Raw genomic sequence first — 19,470 nt, 5'->3', positions numbered from 1 at the left:
AAAGGAATACTCCACCCCCCAAGGCATTCTATCTAAATTGTCAACTTGCTGCAGAGTGCTATATCTAGCTTTGTGGTTTTTCAGGACTAAGGAGAGGGAATACTCCACCCCCCAAGATATCCTTTCTAAACTGTCAACTCGCTGCAGGGTGTTTTATCTGTCTTTGTGGTTTTTTGGGGAAATTCGAGAATAGACGTGGGGCCATTCCCAGGATGAGCTAAGCCCACCAATTTGAGAGCCAATGAAATGCTTGTGCTATACTACCTTCTTATGTAATCATTTTTCCCTATAAATATGGCTGTTTGAATTTGCCCCGCGGTGCTCAGTTGGTGTAAGCTACTGCTGCACCCACGGGCCCTGTGCAATCAATAAAGACACCTCTTGCTGATTGCATCTGTTGGCCTGAATTATTGAGTCTGGGGGATTTCTCCCACCGCCCTTGAAAACGAGGGTCTTTCAATCACTAACGACCTTCTCTCTTGATCCTTTTACTTCCCTTTCATAATCTCTAGATTTCAATAACTCCATTAATTCTTTAGGATCTAAGAAATTCTTAGATTGACTTAACACAGATTGACCACCTTTGAAATGATTTTTATGGATGATAAGCTTCTCCAGTTTTCTCTTAGCAGCTGCTCTTTCCACAATTTTCTGATTTGAAAAACATGTAGAAAGGAAGAGAAAATGTCAGCCAATCATTTACTCTAATTTCCTACTTATGTTATCAACATTCCCAACTGTGTTTGTATCCATGTGCACGCCTAAGTGTGTACAACTGTAACTTCTACTTGTTATTTCAATTATAAAGTAATATTCCTGCCTTTCATCTCATCACCCTATGTCGTGTGAATCTTCTATTGAAAGGGGCCCTCTCAATGTTAATTATATATTACATCCTATGATACGTATACAGTGTAAACTAACCAAATCTCTACTGCTGAATACCTGCAGCGTCTCCAGTCTTTTCTTTCCTCCTAAAGAATTAATGAAATGAGTGGCCACAAGGAAACTTTATGTCAGTAGCTGTGACAGGTCACCTCTCAGAGATGAGCTGCTATGAGTAAGTTGCTTCTGATATGCTCATCAGGTGACCCACAAGAAAGGTTGCAGCAATGTATGAAAATGCCTACTTTTGATCTATATAGAAATATATAATACCCCCTATATATTCATCTACAGATGGTCACACATCATTTCAAGAACATTGCTATTTTCATTATTTCAACCTTCAGAAATGTATTCAAAGTTTGAATATTCTCTAATACATGTTGCCAGTTGCCTATACAATTTTGGATCTACACACACTCTCATGAACATACAGAAACACATATGCACATTCTCTCTCTCTCTCTCTCTCTCTCTCTCTCTCTCTCTCTCTCTCACACACACACACACACACACACACACACACAGAGAGAGAGAGAGAGAGAGAGAGAGAGAGAGAGACATACACACATACTCACGAACATACAGAAACACATATGCACATTCTCTCTCACATACACACACACACACACAGAGATACACCACACACACATACTTGCTACTTACACACAAATTTTCTCCTTCCCTGACAACATAACACACAATGTTGATAGAAATCTGAAAAAGTATACATAAGAAGCTGTTCCTTTCCCTAGGCTCAGAGAGGACAAATATTCTATTCAAAGAACCTCTCTTCACCTCTTCAAGATACATTTCATGAATGGGCACAACAAACTACTTTTAGTCAGTAGGGTACTGCAGTAAATCTATGGGAGTGGTGCTTCAGATGAAGACATTCTGAGCCCCAAGAAAGGACTAGAAGGAAGGAATTGGGCTTTCTTTTATGAGCTTGAGATGTGGTTGAGCTTGAAAAGGTTTTGATAACTTTAAAACTGTGAGAAGAACATGATTGAGTTCCAAACTATCATGAAGGAAAAACAGAGTAAAAATCTAGAAGTATTAGTATGCTTAAGATTAAATGGAGCAGCTGAATTTGCTGAGAAGCCATGTCTCTGTGCTGGAAGCAAAGACCTGTATTTTGAGATCTATATTTTGTTTACAGCCATCTTAAGTTCACAATTAAAATATTCACCTTTGCAGGCAAGTTCTGGACCTAGGACATTAGCCTAGTGAGACCTTCGGGCACCAGGCTTTTAGAAAACATTAATATTTTCTTTTGTTAGTCAACAAGCACAGACCCTCAGTACTTACTTATCAGCTAGGGACGGCTCCAGGCCTGAATTCCAACAGACCTGACACATCTCCCCTCCCCCTTGCTTGTTTGCTATAGAACAGCTTCTGAGGATGTAATAAACGGCGGTTTTATCAGAAATACGGTCTTGCCATCGTTTCTCGTGTCTCTTGAACCCTCCATTTCTCTCCCCTAGGTTTACCAGGGACCACTGTTCCCAACCCACTGGCTGGGATGGATATCTCGGGGTTATGAGCCATATGAGAAAGTTTACCTCACAAGGCAGTTGAGCCACTGGCTGTTGTTCTGATTGTATTTTGCTTTCGATTTATTCAGTTATAATCACACGAACTCTCTCTCTTTTTCACACACACCATGGTAACAGCGTCCTACCAATTATTTGACAACGAAATGTGGATACTGATAAAGAGGTAGATAATTTAATGTCTTTCAAATTCTCATAGTATGCAAGCGACATAAACAAATCATGGTACTAGTGAGAATTTACCAACTCAATGGGATAGGGAGTGAACATTTTCAGTGAACCTGAAAGGAAAAGATACTCCATTACACTTTATAAAATGTTTAAGAAAAACCTTGTATCTGATCTGACTCCATCTCTCTATCTGTCCCGCTATCTCTCTCTTGGTGTGCACACACACATGAACACAGTCACATACAACACACACAGGCGTGCGCATACTTATCTTTAGAATGGAAATAAAGAATGTAAGATGGGAAGCGGGTTGTTAGAGAGAAACACCTACTCACTGCATGACCCAGATGCAGATGTGGTAGGTCTGTAACCCAGCCTATACAATTCTTAAGTGCTTGGGCACCCTTAATCAAACCCCTTTATGAGACGCTTAATTGTCCTCCTGAAAGAACAACTCCAACAAAAGCACGCACAGAAAAATTCACCAGCCATTATGATGAATTTGGGTCAAGGGCAACCTAGTACTTAATAGGTTTATGCACAAACGCCCCAGGGGTGAGCTCCATCATTTGTCCTGGTTGCTCCGCAGTGGCCCATGTGATTCAGCTCCTTCACAACACAGACTGGGAAGAAAAAGAACTCCACTTAAAGCAACAAAGAAGCCCAACAGTGGCCACGTCCTTCGGAATGACTTCCATCATAAAAGTTCAAACTAAACCTTCCCTTATTGCCTCCCCAACATGCATTTTCTAAACTGAATTCATCTCAGCATGATATTAACACTGAATTATCCAGTATTACCTATGTAGATGTAATAAAATAACCAAAGTTACTAGACTTTGCAATAATTTTTTGCCCACACAATCCCTCTTAAGAGAGACTGTAATATACTTTGCTCCTTTTTTGACTTCACCTTTGTTCACTTGTGATAAGAGATGTCCTGTTCAAAGGTGTATAAGTAATTTAGGTGCATAATAATAAATAATAAAGGTAAACAATAAAGATGTATAATTTCTTCAATTCCCCTTAAGTGGTTCCGAGACTCAAGGCTTCTGTGGTAATGCTCTGGTCATTGTGGGCACTCCATACTTCTCTTGGGTCATGTCACCTCTGTAGGACTCCAAATACCCAAGGTGCTGGCACAGAATATTCAATCTACACAAGTAACATAGAAGTCATTGTGGAGATACCCAGCTTGTCCTACCAGGGCATCCATGGCCCAGCTCAAGATTCTGAGTGTTTCTCACTTAGGGGTGCATCGCGTAGCCCTTCTTTCTTTGGTCTTGCCCATTTCAAAGAAAGTACAGTCTTGGAAGGCAGGGCTTTTCTCTCAGAACAGTTTGAGTGTCTGCTTTCACTACCCTCCCAACTGCTTGTCTGCCACCACCATTTCAAGGTAATTCTTTTTTCAAGTATGATGTAGAAAATAATTATCTAGTCTTACTTTTTTCTCCACACATGTCAACTTCCTCTGTTCTCTACGGAAGCAGTGACCCCCAACCTTGATGGCACACGTGGATATTTCAACAAAAGTGCAAAGGTCCTTTACAAACTCAACCATAAAGAAATCCAAATTGCACAGGGCACAATTATCCCTCTTCCTAAAACGTTTCAGGCATGTCTACCTGAGGTGAAGGTTGGCAATCTCTGTCCTAACCGGTTATGACTGGAATGCGACTTTGGTAGAGTCACATTCCTGCTTTGGGAAGGAGGAGTGGTGGGCAATAAGGGTCCCCTTATCTGTTTATATGGAGGAAAGGAAACAAGAGGCAAATATCGTCTTGTTGCAACTTTTCTTAGTCAATATTTGATAAATTATTCCTCACACCGTAATAAACATATTCCATTCTCTACAGTTTGCATAGGAATTCCAGTTTTACAGATTTGACAATTCTTTAAAACTCTCGTACATGTTTGCAATACTTTTATGTTCTATCCATCTCCCTTCTGCTCCTCCCAAAGTCCTTCCCATTTACTTCATGTCCTCTTCTTATTTTGGATAACGTGTTGAATCTATTTTAAAGAATGTTTTTAGACTAAAGTATGTCTATAGGCTTCTGATTCATTTCATCATTACAATTCCATCACCTCTTCTTAAATCAAAAACACAAGTAATCACTTCAATAACCTGCCCCCATGCTGACAGACAACTCACAATACAAATCGCAAGCCTTCTTAAGCAAGCACATGCGTATCCTCGACAGCTATGAATAATTCACATCGTCATCCTATCCAGCTGCGGAATATTTTCTCCGCTTCATCCAGCACATGATTCTACGTGGAAAAATACCAACACCTTATATTTGGAAATCCAGTGTATATCATCAACCTTCTGCTGAGACATATTCTAGAAAACTGTCCTAAAATTCCTACTGTTCCTCACAAGGCATTTCAGGGCTTGCCAAACCTTGCTTCATTATAAGGTGCTTAATTCTAACTATTAATTTAATAGATTTTGATACCAGTCTTTAAGCTTCATCGGAATATTTCAAACATGCGCTTCTTTCAAGGGTTTTTCCACACCAATATTAAGAAAAGAAAAATCTTTTCAGTGAGGTAATAAAAGTCACATGGGGTGTTTGCTATCTCACTTTCTCTCTTTATGTCCTACCCTCATAGGAAGTTTCTGGCATAAACACAAATGTTTGCCCAGTCCTGTCAAGCACCTGTCCTACCGCCACGTGCTTCTGATGTAAATAACAAGAATCTCTTTATAGCTTCCTGCGTCTCTAATGATAACATCTTAGCAACCAGCCAAAACATGAGGAGTTTAGCTGGGGAGAAATGAAAGGCAGAAGCCAACAAATCCATCTGTCAACCATTTCAAAAATGGAGGGAGAACTCAGCAAAGAAAAGTCTCTCTCTGACACACGAAGCTAAATACCCCAATAACCTCCCTCAGCCTTTCAAGATTCATAAAGAGGCCACTAAGGAACTGCAGCCGGGAGAGAAAGTGCTCCAGACTGACACAACTTTCAAGGCAAACACCTCCCCCTGTGTCAAAAGCCAAATGTGTTACAGTTCATTCTTCAAACGCGCCAGAGAAAATTGCTGAGGAGACTTATGTAGAATACATAGTGTTAGACAGCCTTGAGTCTCCAGGAGTAAAAATTGAGCTACACTTTCAAGATCTAGATCGCTTGTCTCAGTGTGAAACTGAGTGTGTTGTCGCCCAATAGGTAGATAGGTAGGTCGGTGTTAGCCTCTACCTCCCAAGTGCTGAGACTAGCAATGTGCTCCCCTAAACCTGGTTTTGCATAGTGCTTGCAACAGGGCCCCAGGTTCTATGCATGTCAGGGGAGCGCTCTACTAGCAGAGACCCAGGTCCATGCTTCTTTCAAATCTCAACAAGAAAAAAAAAATGAATAAAAGCAAATGGACTCTGTTTTGTGTGTGTTTCCTGTTTGACTTCTCTTCTCCAGGACCAGCATGGCATCTCCTGTTCCAGGTGCCCGCTTCTGAGAGGACTGTTGGCAGAAGCAATTCAGAGCAGTGGTGTAGGACCCTTCTGTTATATTTGTTAAGGAGTAAAGATCAAACAGCGTTTAACATCCAGGAGTCATTACTCCCTCCTAGCTGCTGAAGATAGGCTAGTTTGACAAATGGAGTATTGTGGTGGTAAATAAATAAGATCTTTCTCAATGTGAAGTTGGTCCCTCATTAGCCATGAACTCTGTGGGTGCATGGACCATTTCCCCTAATCTAGGTGACTATATTTTCTAATTCACGACAGACAGTGACTGCATATTGACTTTGTCAGGTAATGAATGCATGAATCAACCAATCAGCTGAACAAATCACCAAATCTGTCATATATACTTTAGACTCTCTAACTATTGGCTGCATGAAAATTTTCAGTATGTCTCCTGATGTCCCCATTCAATCTTAACTAAATGCCTAATGAGCGATGTCTGAGTCCTGCATGGGATACACAGAAAAGAAAGATAAACAGATATGGTTTTTAACATACTAGAAAACCAATAGTGAAGAGCAACAGTAGGTAACTGACCCAGGGTGGAGACTACAGTGATCTTTGGAATCAGGGCTGTCAATAACAAAAATGGTATGCAAACTCCTAGTATAACAACAGATGCATTTAAGCCCGGCAATTTCTCCAGTAAATTCTCATCTGGAAATGAGACGTGTGTGTGTGTGTGTGTGTGTGTGTGTGTGTGTGTGTGCGCGCGCGCATATCTATGGCAGAAATCTACCACATATCTTGTTTGTTACATCAGCCAGTCACTATTAAGGGAAGAAATCTGCCTCATCAATAAATAAATGTCAAATATTGGGTGGAGACAGGTTCCATCTTGAAGACTATATTTAGCCTCTTGCAAGGGAGCTCCCAGTGATCAGGGGACATGGTTTACTGTGAAAGTATTTGTCAGAGGCTCCTGAATTAGACTAGAGAAGAAATAAGAACCAAAAGGATGTCTCTTGGCTCTCCCCTCCCACCTAAGCGTCCCCTTATTACATCCTAAGTGATCCAGCCACCCTATGTGAACACACCAGTTAATTCCAGTAGCTCCCTCTGGCTTACAAAAATAAGAATAATTAGTGCTCTTTCTTGAAAATCAAGGGCCCTTTTCTAATGACTATCTGCTGGAGCCTCCCTCATATTACATAACGCAATAAACTTAATCTTGAGGATGTGTTTTATTTTGCAGTTCTGAATCTTGAATGTAGGGCCTCACAGGCTAGGCAAGCCCTCTGCTGCTGATCGGCATACTATACCCTGCTTGCTTTCTAAACCATCTTCCCAATTACTTCCTTAACTGCTGTAGTAGAACGACTTAGAGAGAGTCTCTGGAGCCAGGAGCAACTGTGTTGAGAATCAAGTATCAGTCAGTTTACGGCACCCATTAGCAGGGTAACCAAATATATCTGGTTCTCTACCAGAGGACACCACAGGGCTGAACTCCCGCTTCCCTTTGTGACCAGTTTCAGTTCCAGTTTATCCGTGAGCTGAGAACAGTATTACCTCCAGGGGAGCATTTCATAGCTCCAGGGAACACCCCATCCCCCCTCCCCCATTCTCTTTCCTCCAGTTTTCATCACAGTGACTCTCCCATTGACTTGAACCCCAAAGCGATGCTAAGCAGAGCTTCTCCTGTTGATCAGCAACGGATAAACAGGAGTGTGGGGTGAGGGTGACATTGTGAAATTTCTTGTGCTTAGGCCTATCTGTTACAGCACAATATCCGCTCCTGGCTGGTCTAAGTGCTGCAGTAACGATTTTCACATACATTAGACTTACTAATCTTCATGAATTGTGAGATGTGAGCAAGATTTTACAGCTGAGGGTTTCTGAAGTGGGAAGGTCATCCATGGTCTATTACTTTAATATGTTCATTCCTTCAGAAAGTACTGGCAGAACACCACTGTCCATGTCGAGCAATGTTGTAGGTGGTCAAGATAAAGGGGAAAGCCAAAAAAAAATTATATAAGAAACATACTCAACATGATGCTCTCATGCTCAGGGGACTGCATTCAGGTGTTATGATGGTGGGGAGGCACAGGATTTACATTGCTCAGCGGAAGGCTCATTTCTAAGCTGAGATGTCAACAAGACCAAGCTCCCTGCACAGACCCAAGATGAAGATATTCCCAAGAAGATCCAAGAGGGGATGACAGCTCACAGAGAAACAAGCTCATTGGCAGAGAAGACAAGATGAAGGTAAACACCCTGGAATGGTGGGAGGAGAGTGTTGCACAATGAAGTTAGAGGCAGAAAGGATAAAAATCGCCATCCTATGTTGAAATATAAAGATCAGATTGTATTTTCTGTGTACTAAGATATACTAGAGAGTTCTGGGTGCATTTGTAAAGTTTCAGTTCATAAAAATACGCTCTTGGGAGTTGGGGAGATGGCTCAGTGGTCAAAGAGTGCTTGCTGCTCTTCTAGAGGACCAGAGTTTGCTTCCTAGCACTCAAGACAAAATCAACTCACAAACATGTTTAACTGCAGCTCCAAGGTGTGGCAATGGGAGGTCCAATGCTCCTTCTGACCCCCTCCATGCACAAATGGCTTCTAGTGGAATAGTAGAGAAAGGCAATTCCACGTGCATGGTATAGCTACATAAGGAAGTGAACAGACCTGGGACAGGTGTGTGTGTGTGTGTTAAGACTGAGTCAACAAGACTTGAGAGGAGACTGAAAGCACAGGTACAATCAGCCCTTACTCCCAGGGAGGAAAAGGAATCAGGCACAGCCCTCAGATGCTTAACTGTAAAAACTTGGTAGATTAAACAGTTGTTGCCAGCTTTTAAAACATGAAAGAGATGGAAGGACATGAAGAGCTTTACTGTACAAATATTAAGAGGACCTGACTCAGATGACAGATGGGATGTGTGATTCAGAAACTCGGGAGAAAGATAGGAGCTGGGAGTAAAATCTCAAAGACGCTGTGCTCAAGATCATAAAGTTGATGAAGGTATATACATGCACCATTGATATGGACACATACATGTACACACACATGCAAATATGCACAAAGAAATACAATAGAACTAGGTACATGACAATTAGGTGCCTCTCACAGAGAGGCAGGTCCCCTGACCACAGAACTGCAGGCTGGCCAATGTTTAGGAGAGAAAGAAGAGACGAAAAACTGACAATAAGAAAACATTCACCAAATTTTATTGAACTGGCTCCCAATGCCCAATCTCTGACCACTAAATGCACCTACCAGCCTTCTCAATCTAATGATTATCTTTCCTGACATTTTCCTATATGTAGAAAAATAAACATTTCATTATGACAGCAAGAGAATAGTATGACACTTGCTATTTTTAGAACTACCATCTCTTGGTCCCTCAGTGTTACCATAGGCAACTGGGACTTCAATTTCAATGCACACACCCACTGATGAATGTTCACACATGCAGGCACAAATACTGGCTGTGGAAATCAATTATGCCGATAAAATTGCTTTCATTATTATTCTTTCTCAAAAGATGATATTGAAGTGAGGCAGGGGGAGCTGCTATAGGTAAATTGTGAGACTCTATGCCTGAGGACATAACGGGAGGACACAAGGATGGCACAGAGCAAGAGTGACTTAGTAAAGCAGCCGCTGGTCTTCATGCTCACCCGTACAAGAGAAGTCATCCACGCGGATGTATCCTGGGATGCAGTCACAGCGATACAATCCCGGCAGGTTGACACACACCGTGTTGGCATGACAGTAGTGCATCTTAGCTGCACACTCGTCGATATCTAGAAAAGAAGAAACACAGTTAGGGCGAGTGGAGCAATCAGGTCAGAGTATCATGACCCTGTAAGGAAACTGTGAAAGGCGAATGCCCACTGATGTCAGCAGGAAAAGCAAGATGCATTGAATTCAAACACTTAGGTGCAAAACCAGCTGGTGCACTGGACCCCATTCTGGGTTATAAGTGTTCTGGAAAAATGCATGGTGAGGTACCACAGCTGAGAACCCAAGAAGGGGGAAGACAAAATCAATTGTGGATTTCTTACCATGTAAGAAACTATTTAAGTGCATCAAATTTTGGAGCTCTATATCCACCAAACTGAGTCCTATTAATATGTATTGGGAATCCACAGGACATGGTGTGGCTCTCATCAGAGGGATCAAGGAATCCAGTCCCTCTCTGCTTACGTATCTTACCAAATGTTACCAAATGATACTGCAGCCGTGTCCTCCACGCTACACCCTAGATTGAAGACAGCAGCTGCTCTGGGATGTGAACTCAGATTTCCACGCTCTGACACTGGGGTTGTGTACCAGGTGGTAGGATAACGGGATGACTCAACAGAAGACCATATTGTCTTTGGGATGGAGGTCGCAGGGTCACCTGCTGCCTATCGTAGTTCCCAATGAAGATTAAAATACCTTACAACTGCAAACAGAGTCCATCTTTCTAGAAGTGTTTTCAAAAATTGGTTTATGCTCACTTTGTTCAAACTATTGTTACATAATTGTTTATGGGGTTGTAAAAACAGCACAGGAATCCAAGACAGAAAATATGAAGTCTAGTTTGGAGCCTGATAGTTATTAATGGAGACTTGCATTTGGCACTCTGAACCTTTATGCCCTCCTCAGCTTGCCTATGAGCAGCTCTGACCCGAATGCTTTGTTTCACCCAAGGTATTGACTAGCTTGATTCGAATGTAATTCCATGATTGAAGTATATGCATCATCTCTATCTTAAAGTCTAGAAAATGGAAGTTCAGAGAAGTTAAGTTATCTGTCTGAGTCACTGCACTTAACATGCTAGACATGGGATTTGAACTCGTACGTGTTTTATTAGCTATGACGTCAGCTGAAAGGACCTCCAAGTTGAAAAAAGTCAAATTCAGTTTTTTCAATAAGAATTATTGGCATCCTAATATCTTAATTTATAGAGAACAGAAATAAATGGCTATACTGAGTCACTAGAAAACTTATTTATCTGTTTATTTTTTAGAAAGAAAAGTAGTTTGATTTATTTCCCAATAAAACACAGTGGAATAACATTAGACTCTCTTTTCAGTCCTAAAGGGCTATCAGGCTATAAATAAGAATTATTGTTGGGTAATTGAGGTCTTGGGAGGACAGGAACAGTTAACAAGACTCCCATAACCTTGGTAGGAGAACAAAGCACCAAAACTTAACGAAAGAGCGCAAGTAGCCAACCACTTCCTGTGTGCCTCTCTGTGTCTCCAGGGATGCTCAGGGAACCTCACTTACAGCAGGAATCTTGACAGAGAAAAGGAATTGTGGCACCAGCTCCGCACCTCTTTCAGGCCTGCGTGGACAACTAGGACTCAGAGAGAGAGAACCTGACACTGTTTTGAAGGTGTCCTAGCTTGTATCATTATTGCTGTGGGGAAACTCTATAACCAAAGCAACTTGGAGAGGGAAGAACTTATTTGGCTTACACTTCCATATTACTGTTCACCATCAAAGGAAGTCGGGACAGGAGCTCAAACAGGACAGGAACTAGAGGCAGGAGCTGATGCAGAGGTCGTGGAGGAGCTCTGCTTCCTGACTTGCTGCTCATGGCTCTCTCAGTCTGATTTCTTACAGACTCTAGGACCACCCACAATGGGTTAGACCCTCCCCCATCAAGAAAATGTCCTACCAGCTTTCCTATAGCCAGATCTTCTGAAGGAAGTTTCTCAGTTGCGTTTCCTTCTTTCAGATAACTATAGCTCGTGTCAAGTTGATATAAAGCTAGCAGGCACAAAAAGCAGCTTAGTTATTGTTCATGGAAAATCTTTAGTGTGACCATAGGAAGTGGTAGATAACCTGCTGGAAGCAAAAGGGCTGTAAGAGAAGCCAGGTATTAAGGAAGGTTTCGGTGCTAACATTTTTCCTGAGAGTTTTCCTATTTCAGGACACAGCAGGATCACACTTCCCCATCCTCATGTATTTAAGCATAGCTACATGACTGCAGATGAACCCTGAGGGTAAGAATATCCTTGTGGGTAGAATAGTATAGTAAGCCAGCATCTGCCTCGACATCTGTATCAGAGCCAGCATCTGCCTCTACATCTGCTTGTTGCTACCTTAGAAACCATGGAAACATAGACACAGATTTTCTTTCAGCAAGGGCTCCTGAGTTACAAGCAGGTCGTCAGCAGGCATTATGAAACCGTTGCATCATGCAGAAATATGGCTTCGCTGAGATACATCCTTGAGCCTTCTCTGACTAGGACAAAGTGTTACCTCAAAGAAGGAGATTATGGAAGTGGATCTTAAAAGATGAACATGACTTTATCCGGTAAGGAACGGGGTGAGTATCCAGAGGGGAAACTATAGAAGAAACCCTTTAAGTCTCTGTGGAGGTAGAAATGAAGAGAATCATGGAACCATGACTTCTAAGCACCTTAATCAGCCAGCTGTGCTGGTGATGTTGGTAGTGTATGCTGAAGAGGTGAAGACAGGAGGGTCATGAGTTTGAAGTCAGCCTGAGCTACATCCTTGGGGGCTGGAGATAAAGGTTAAGAAAGCATACTTCTCTCATAGAGAACCAGAGTTTGGTGTCCAGCACACCAACGTGGTGGAGTATAACCACTCTAACACCAGCTTCAACGAATCCTAAGCCCTCTTCTGACCCCTATAGGCAACTTCACTCATATGCACATAGGCTCCATCCCATTTTTTTTAAAAGGATTTAAATAGTTAAAAAGAAAACATGAATTAGTTTTTACTGAGCTCTGTGGTAGAATAATGAGAAAATTGCTACATTGGAACTCACAGCCTAAAAAACCTTTAATAATTTTTACCAAAGACATGAAACTTTCTAACAAAGCATTTTGCATAGTCTGAGAGGGTCACAGAAGGAGACTCTGTATGCAGAAAGGTATTCTGGGGAATGCTGTTTCTTCTGACCCTCGAAGTGTAAGTGAAACCAAGAAATGATACACCACATGGCAGAGGGTGTTCGAGGAGCCGGCTCCAAGAAGCTTCGCCTATTGGAAATTGGACTGGAAAGAAAAAGTTCCGGCCAGCTCCCGCCAGACCTCTTGGCCCAGATGAAGGAGCTTGGACTTGAGTCAGGGCAGTGACACAATCCAATTTCTGTTTTTAAAACATCACTCCAGCTGTAGGAAAGAGAATTGATTGGAGTAAGCCAAGCTGGGGGCTAAATCACGTTGGTATTTTGCTCACAGGCACACTGAAGTCCATCTCACTCTGCTGGGATGCCCAACCATTCTTCAAGATGAGAAACTAGTCAGGACCTGCCTTCCAGGCAATTCAATCTTCACCCATGGCCACAGCTGACAGCAAGGCTGCTGACGGCAGTGAGCACCAGCCCTTCAAGGATGCCTGTCAGCTCCTTCCAAGGGAGACCCCGGCTCTTTTCCCTCAGGCCACTGTGGTAGAATATTATTTTAAATGGGCAAAGGTATGTTATATTTGTTTCTGCTGCCTTTGTTAACTATGTAAATGTGTTTCATTTGTGTTAATTAGATATAATTAATCTGGGCTCGGAGAGGCGGAGATAGTATCTGGTTGACAGGAAGTAGCAGGGAGGTGCTTAGTGGATTTTTTTTTTCCTTTTCTTTCTTTCTTTTTTTTTTTTTTTTTTTTTTTTTTTTTTAGTTGGGGCCCATGTAGAAGAGAGTGACTTCAGGGACACCAGCAAAGAAAGTTAGTTGCTATTTTTTTTCTTTTTTAATCTATTTTTTAAATTTTTTTTAAAAAGTAAACCAACTATTTTTTTTAAATTTTACATATTAATCCCAGTTTCTACTCCCTCCCCTACTCCCATTTCCTCCATCTACCCCCCCACCTCACCCCCCATCCACTCCTCCAGAGAGGGTAAGGCACATTGCTTTAGGGAAGGTCCAAGGCCCTCCCTACTATATCTAGGCTGAGCAAGCTATCCATCCAAAGAGAATAGGTTCCCAAAAAGCCAGGACAAGCAGTACTGAAAGTCAGTTGCTTTTCTAACTCTCGGCCTTTTGAGTTTTATTAGGACCAAAAGAGATTTAGATAAAACTAGCTTTAGGGGCAGCAACAGAGTCATTGTCTGGGGGAACAGAATTCCCCCCAGGCTACAGTTTTAGCAGCCCTGCCCAGGCTGTTTGCAGTTTAAGCACAGACCCGGTGTAAGGAAGGTGCAGCAGCTCGTATCCTCATCCTCGCATCCTCATCCTCGCATCCTCATCCTCGCATCCTCATCCTGGCATCCTCATCCTCGCATCCTCATCCTGGCATCCTCATCCTCGCACCCTCATCCTCGCATCCTCATCCTCGCACCCTCATCCTCGCATCCTCATCCTGGCATCCTCATCCTGGCATCCTCATCCTCGCATCCTCATCCTCGCATCCTCATCCTGGCATCCTCATCCTCGCATCCTCATCCTCGCATCCTCATCCTCGCATCCTCATCCTGGCATCCTCATCCTCGCATCCTCATCCTCGCATCCTCATCCTCGCACCCTCATCCTCGCATCCTCATCCTGGCATCCTCATCCTGGCATCCTCATCCTGGCATCCTCATCCTCGCATCCTCATCCTGGCATCCTCATCCTCGCATCCTCATCCTCGCATCCTCATCCTCGCATCCTCATCCTGGCATCCTCATCCTCGCATCCTCATCCTCGCACCCTCATCCTCGCACCCTCATCCTCGCACCCTCATCCTCGCATCCTCATCCTGGCATCCTCATCCTGGCATCCTCATCCTGGCATCCTCATCCTGGCATCCTCATCCTGGCATCCTCATCCTCGCATCCTCATCCTCGCACCCTCATCCTCGCACCCTCATCCTCGCATCCTCATCCTTGCATCCTCATCCTCGCATCCTCATCCTCGCATCCTCATCCTGGCATCCTCATCCTGGCATCCTCATCCTCGCATCCTCATCCTCGCATCCTCATCCTGGCATCCTCATCCTCGCATCCTCATCCTGGCATCCTCATCCTCGCATCCTCATCCTCGCATCCTCATCCTGGCATCCTCATCCTCGCATCCTCATCCTCGCATCCTCATCCTCGCATCCTCATCCTCGCATCCTCATCCTCGCATCCTCTGGGTCTGAAGAAGTCATTTGTCTATGGCGTGCTCGCCTTGATCCAAATAGACCAAGCCCTCTCATTCTTCACAGGCATCTAAGGCCTTGAGTAAAAGTATTTTCAAAACAACAGAGAAGGCAGTGGTTATGAAATCCTAGAGAGAAATTCTCACAAAAATTTAATCAAACCCTTGTTCTCTAGAAGTTATTCAAGACTTGTGACCTGGCTTCTCAGCGGCTCAGGGAAGTGTCTTACAGTAGACTTGGGTTTTTTTGCTTCAGGCCATGCCTGTAATTTTAGTTTCTGTGTGTCTAAAACGTCCATGCTACCAGCCTAGAGAGATAGCACCAAAGGAAAGCTGCAAAAAACAGTAGAAAGACAAACTGTGATCCTTTTGTAATTGTTGTTTTTAGGAACAGGGTTCTGCTGTAGCTTTGGAGCCTGTCCTGGAACTAGCTCTTGCAGACTATGCTGGCCTCGAACTCACAGAGATCTGCCTGCCTCTGCCTCCCGAGTACTGGGATTAAAGGCATACGCCACCACCCACAGCCTGGCAAACTGTGACAATTATCTTTTGTTTAGCTTTCATTGAACCACCACCTGTAGGAGGTGTAGATGGAGCAGCGGGCTGCGTTCCTGCCACCCAGCTACTGGTTGCCTGGCTAGCTTATGCCCCAAAATAACGACACACAAATTGTATTCTTTTAAACACTGCCTGACCCATTAGTTCCAGCCTCTTAATGGCTAATTCTCACATCTTGATTTACCCATTTCTAATCATCTGTATAGCACCACGAGGTGGTGACTTACCGGGAAAGATTCTCGCCTACATCCGTCTTGTGTCAGAGAATCATGGCGACTGCCTCACTTCCCTTCTTCCCAGCATTCTGTTCTGTTTACTCCGCCTACCTAATTTTCTGTCCTATCAAAGGGCCAAGGCAGTTTCTTTATTAACCAATGAAAGTAACACATAGACAGATGACCCTCCTCCATCAAGGAGGTACATGGTGAGACAGGAGGAGGGAAGAGGAAGAAAATGAAATGGGGTCACCCATCTGAGTTCCTGGAAGAGAGGGAGGAGGTAGCAGCTTCTGCAGTGTCAGGTCGGTGATGGGGGTGGAACAGTGACAGCTTTGCCAAAATAAAGGTTGCCTCGCTCCCTCCACAGGGAAAGGCAGAACAGCCTACAATTTCAATAGGACACAAGAGTGCTTCAGAAAGAAAATCTGATTAAAAAGAGAATCAAAACAGAATTAACATCTTCAAAGAGCTGGGCTACCCAGAGAAAACAACCTCTCAAAATAGCTGAGATTTTTATAAACTTTCTCCCCCGACAACTGAGATTTTTAAAGTGAACCTAGGATAAACACTGTGCTTTGTCATTTTGTTCACAGAGGAAAGGGCTATACAAGAGAGCAAATAATTAGAAGACGGAAGAATACAATACAAAAATAAGGTACCGGTCAAAAGAATGAGCCACTATTCAAGGAGAGAGTGCATAGACCCCAAACAGGAAACAGGAAGGATTCTTACAGGGATAGCAAATTCTGCCTGAGATTGTCAAAGCAGAAAGTGCTCTGCCTAAAAAAGAAAGTTCTTTAATAGTGGCCTCTCTCAAAGTAATGCTCACTCCGGAGCCAGGAAGGAAGGAAAGGCTGAGCCGGTGGGGCCCCCCAAATGGGTCTTGATCACATCAAAATCCAGGCTCCAGCTAAAGGACCGATTTTGTCCTGATAAGATGCTGAGTGGAACCCTAATTAACTTGCCATCTGCTGAGATTTGGAGGGAGACCAAGGTGAGCTACACAGTCCCACGCCTGCTGAAATGAGGGCCAGCCCCCCCCCCCACACACCGCTGGCGAACAACAATGTCTCTTGTTTGTACATAGAAGGCATCATGCTCAGCCCCCCATGGGGAGCATCTCAGAACCCCACTCACCCACTTGACCATGCTAGCAAGTAGGTACCACATGTCGTGATAAGTAAACCGTGGCTTAGAGGTTATTACAGCACTTAGCCAAAGCACAAAATCAGTGGACCTTTAAAAAACCTGGATTTGGATGTGAGTAATTCAGTTCAAAAGGGCATTTCCATCGGCGGCTCCCAACTCTTTCTTGAATTTCAATCCAATGACCTTCTGCGTGGCTGCTCTCCCTGTGATGTGCACAGAAACAGACAGCTCTCCACATCTGTGTCCACAGCCCACACTGCCATGACATCTGTTCTGGTGACACTCTCTCCACTGAGACAGCACTGCCAACCGAAGCACCACAGTTTCCTTGGCTCCTTTAAATCACATCCTGAGGTTTTCACACTCTAAGCTCAGGGTACCAAGGCTCCCAAATGGCAGGTGCGGCCTCTGCCATCTTAAACCTGTTTCTTCATATAGCTCCTACTGCAGTTACAACTCTCAAAGCCTCCAGAGAATTAGAAATCCGCAGAATGCCCAGGTATGTATACGAAGGCTTGCTGCAGTGTATTTTGGCTCCAGAAGAATGGAGCTCGAATTGGGATTCATTCATATAAATTGCTTGTCGTCTTTGAAATATTAGAGTTCATCTTCTCGTGGTCTTTTGAGGTAATGAAAACACATGATTTATGTCCCTAGGATGGTGAAGGAGTTTGTTTTCATTTTTTTAAAATGTATACTTATAGACTTCCAAATGAAACTTGATGTGACATAATGGTTCTTCACACACCACCAGCCTCCATCTACAGGGCTTCAGAGTAAACCCTGACCAGCGCAAGCTGGGATCGCTGTCATTAAGTTATAATGCAAATGAAAATTAGCTTACGGTACAGGGTCTAGGCAGCACACAGAAGTGTGTTACAATGATTCTTCTTAATAAAATATGATCCATGCAGACTCATTAGGTAAGGCTTTCCTAGGTAAGAAAAAGCAACCAGGAGAGCTAGACTCAGAGATGGGGGTGTTGGGGAGAACAAAGGAAGGAAGACCATGCCACTGGTGTTTTGAATCATGCTCTGACCCAGGACTCTGGGCATTGTCGCTCATTCCCTCTATGTCCCCCACGCACGCACGGACTTCAGTATCACCTGTGGAGTCGTTGGAATTTTAGGCGAGGTCCACATGACATCAGGAAGCACACATAGTCATGTTCTGCTCACAGTGAATCAGACATAGGCTTGTTGGTCAAACACTGCACGCTGTTCTTACTTTGTTAAAATGTCCTCGGTGCTGGGGACTGAACCAGCATGTCACATGTCCATCTATGTCACATGGAACACTAATTTCAGTTTCTGCATGTGCAGCATGGGTCAGAGCACGCGGCCACCCTGGCACCACTCCTGACTTTTCTATGAGTCACCTGTCCTCTGGACAAGTCACATTCCCTGAGACAGGAGATCCTGTAAAGTGGGGGAACTGGACTCAACACCTTTGAAAGACCCACAGGCTCTACTGCTCTTGACGGTTTCAGCTGTTTCTATCCATTCATCTTATGTGCTGCTTCTGGAGCAGCCCCTGGGCCACCTTCTCCCTGTGCAAGAGGAGCAGGTGGACATCCCAAGTGTCCTTCCAAGACAGCTGTCCTGAAGGTCACTATCCAGGTGGCCAGAGCCCTTGCCGTGGCCCCGTCAGCTGCACTGGGACCTTCACACATTCGCAGTCCCAGCAGGCTCTCTGTGGACCTGTTAGGATAGCCTGCAGGGCAACTGTACCAGACTGACCTGGCTGTGCAGCCAGCGAGACACTCGAAACGCGGCAGTGGCGGCCAGCTGGCTGGCGTTTTAAAACCAGGGATCCTTTCCTTGTCTTGTGGGCCATATTTACATTTTTTGAAGTTTATGCAATCTCTAAATTGAAACTATAAACATCCGCAGTGGGTTAGAGCACTGCAAATCCTCTGAAAGCTGCTGCAGAGTTGACGGCTGCCTGTCACTGCCATTCATCCAAATTAATAGAATTCCCAGCCAGAACGAGTCCTGATATGAACTGAGGCTTTAGATGATTATGATACATCAACAGTACGCTCAGTGACTGCCGCTAATGTACCAGCTGGTGGAGATGCTAATGTGTGTGGAGATGTGGGTGCCGTGCCAGTGCCTACAGTTTTACTGGAGGCCTAAAACTAATTTTAAAATCATATTTTAGGCTTTAGTTTTTAAAACCTAAGGAGGAAGAAAAAACGTGGACTGTTCTATGCTTTCTCATGTGAGAAATCGAACAAGGCCCTGGATTTGATCATTGGCACTATCGAAAGAGGGGTCAGGGGGTGCTAAAGGGATGGTGGGGATGGGACTCCACAGACACAGAGATAATTGCTCTCATGAGTGCTGGAAGCCAAATCAAAGGTCACAGCCTTCATATTCCAAAACTGGCACTTTATACCGTGTTCCATTTGTTTGTAGTCATGGGCGGAGCTCTAG

General features: G+C 43.7%; 1 protein-coding gene across 2 annotated transcripts in view; it reads right to left on the bottom strand.

Moving 5' to 3' along the window:
- The window catches only part of Nell1 (neural EGFL like 1), an 821,283-nt gene that overhangs the window by 381,138 nt on the left and 420,675 nt on the right, over positions 1-19,470 (bottom strand). For both annotated transcript variants that reach the window (XM_041649180.1, XM_041649187.1), the window contains exon 13: positions 9,705-9,830. In XM_041649180.1, coding sequence (XP_041505114.1) covers positions 9,705-9,830 — 126 coding nt within the window. The remainder of the gene's footprint in view (positions 1-9,704; positions 9,831-19,470) is intronic.

The sequence above is a fragment of the Microtus oregoni genome, unplaced genomic scaffold (genome assembly GCF_018167655.1).
Source record: "Microtus oregoni isolate MIOR12 unplaced genomic scaffold, Mior012 000000F_ref0000247, whole genome shotgun sequence".
Classification (NCBI taxonomy): Eukaryota; Metazoa; Chordata; class Mammalia; order Rodentia; family Cricetidae; genus Microtus; species Microtus oregoni.
Note: the sequence above shows the minus strand (reverse complement) of the source record. Positions and strands in the feature narration are given on the sequence as shown.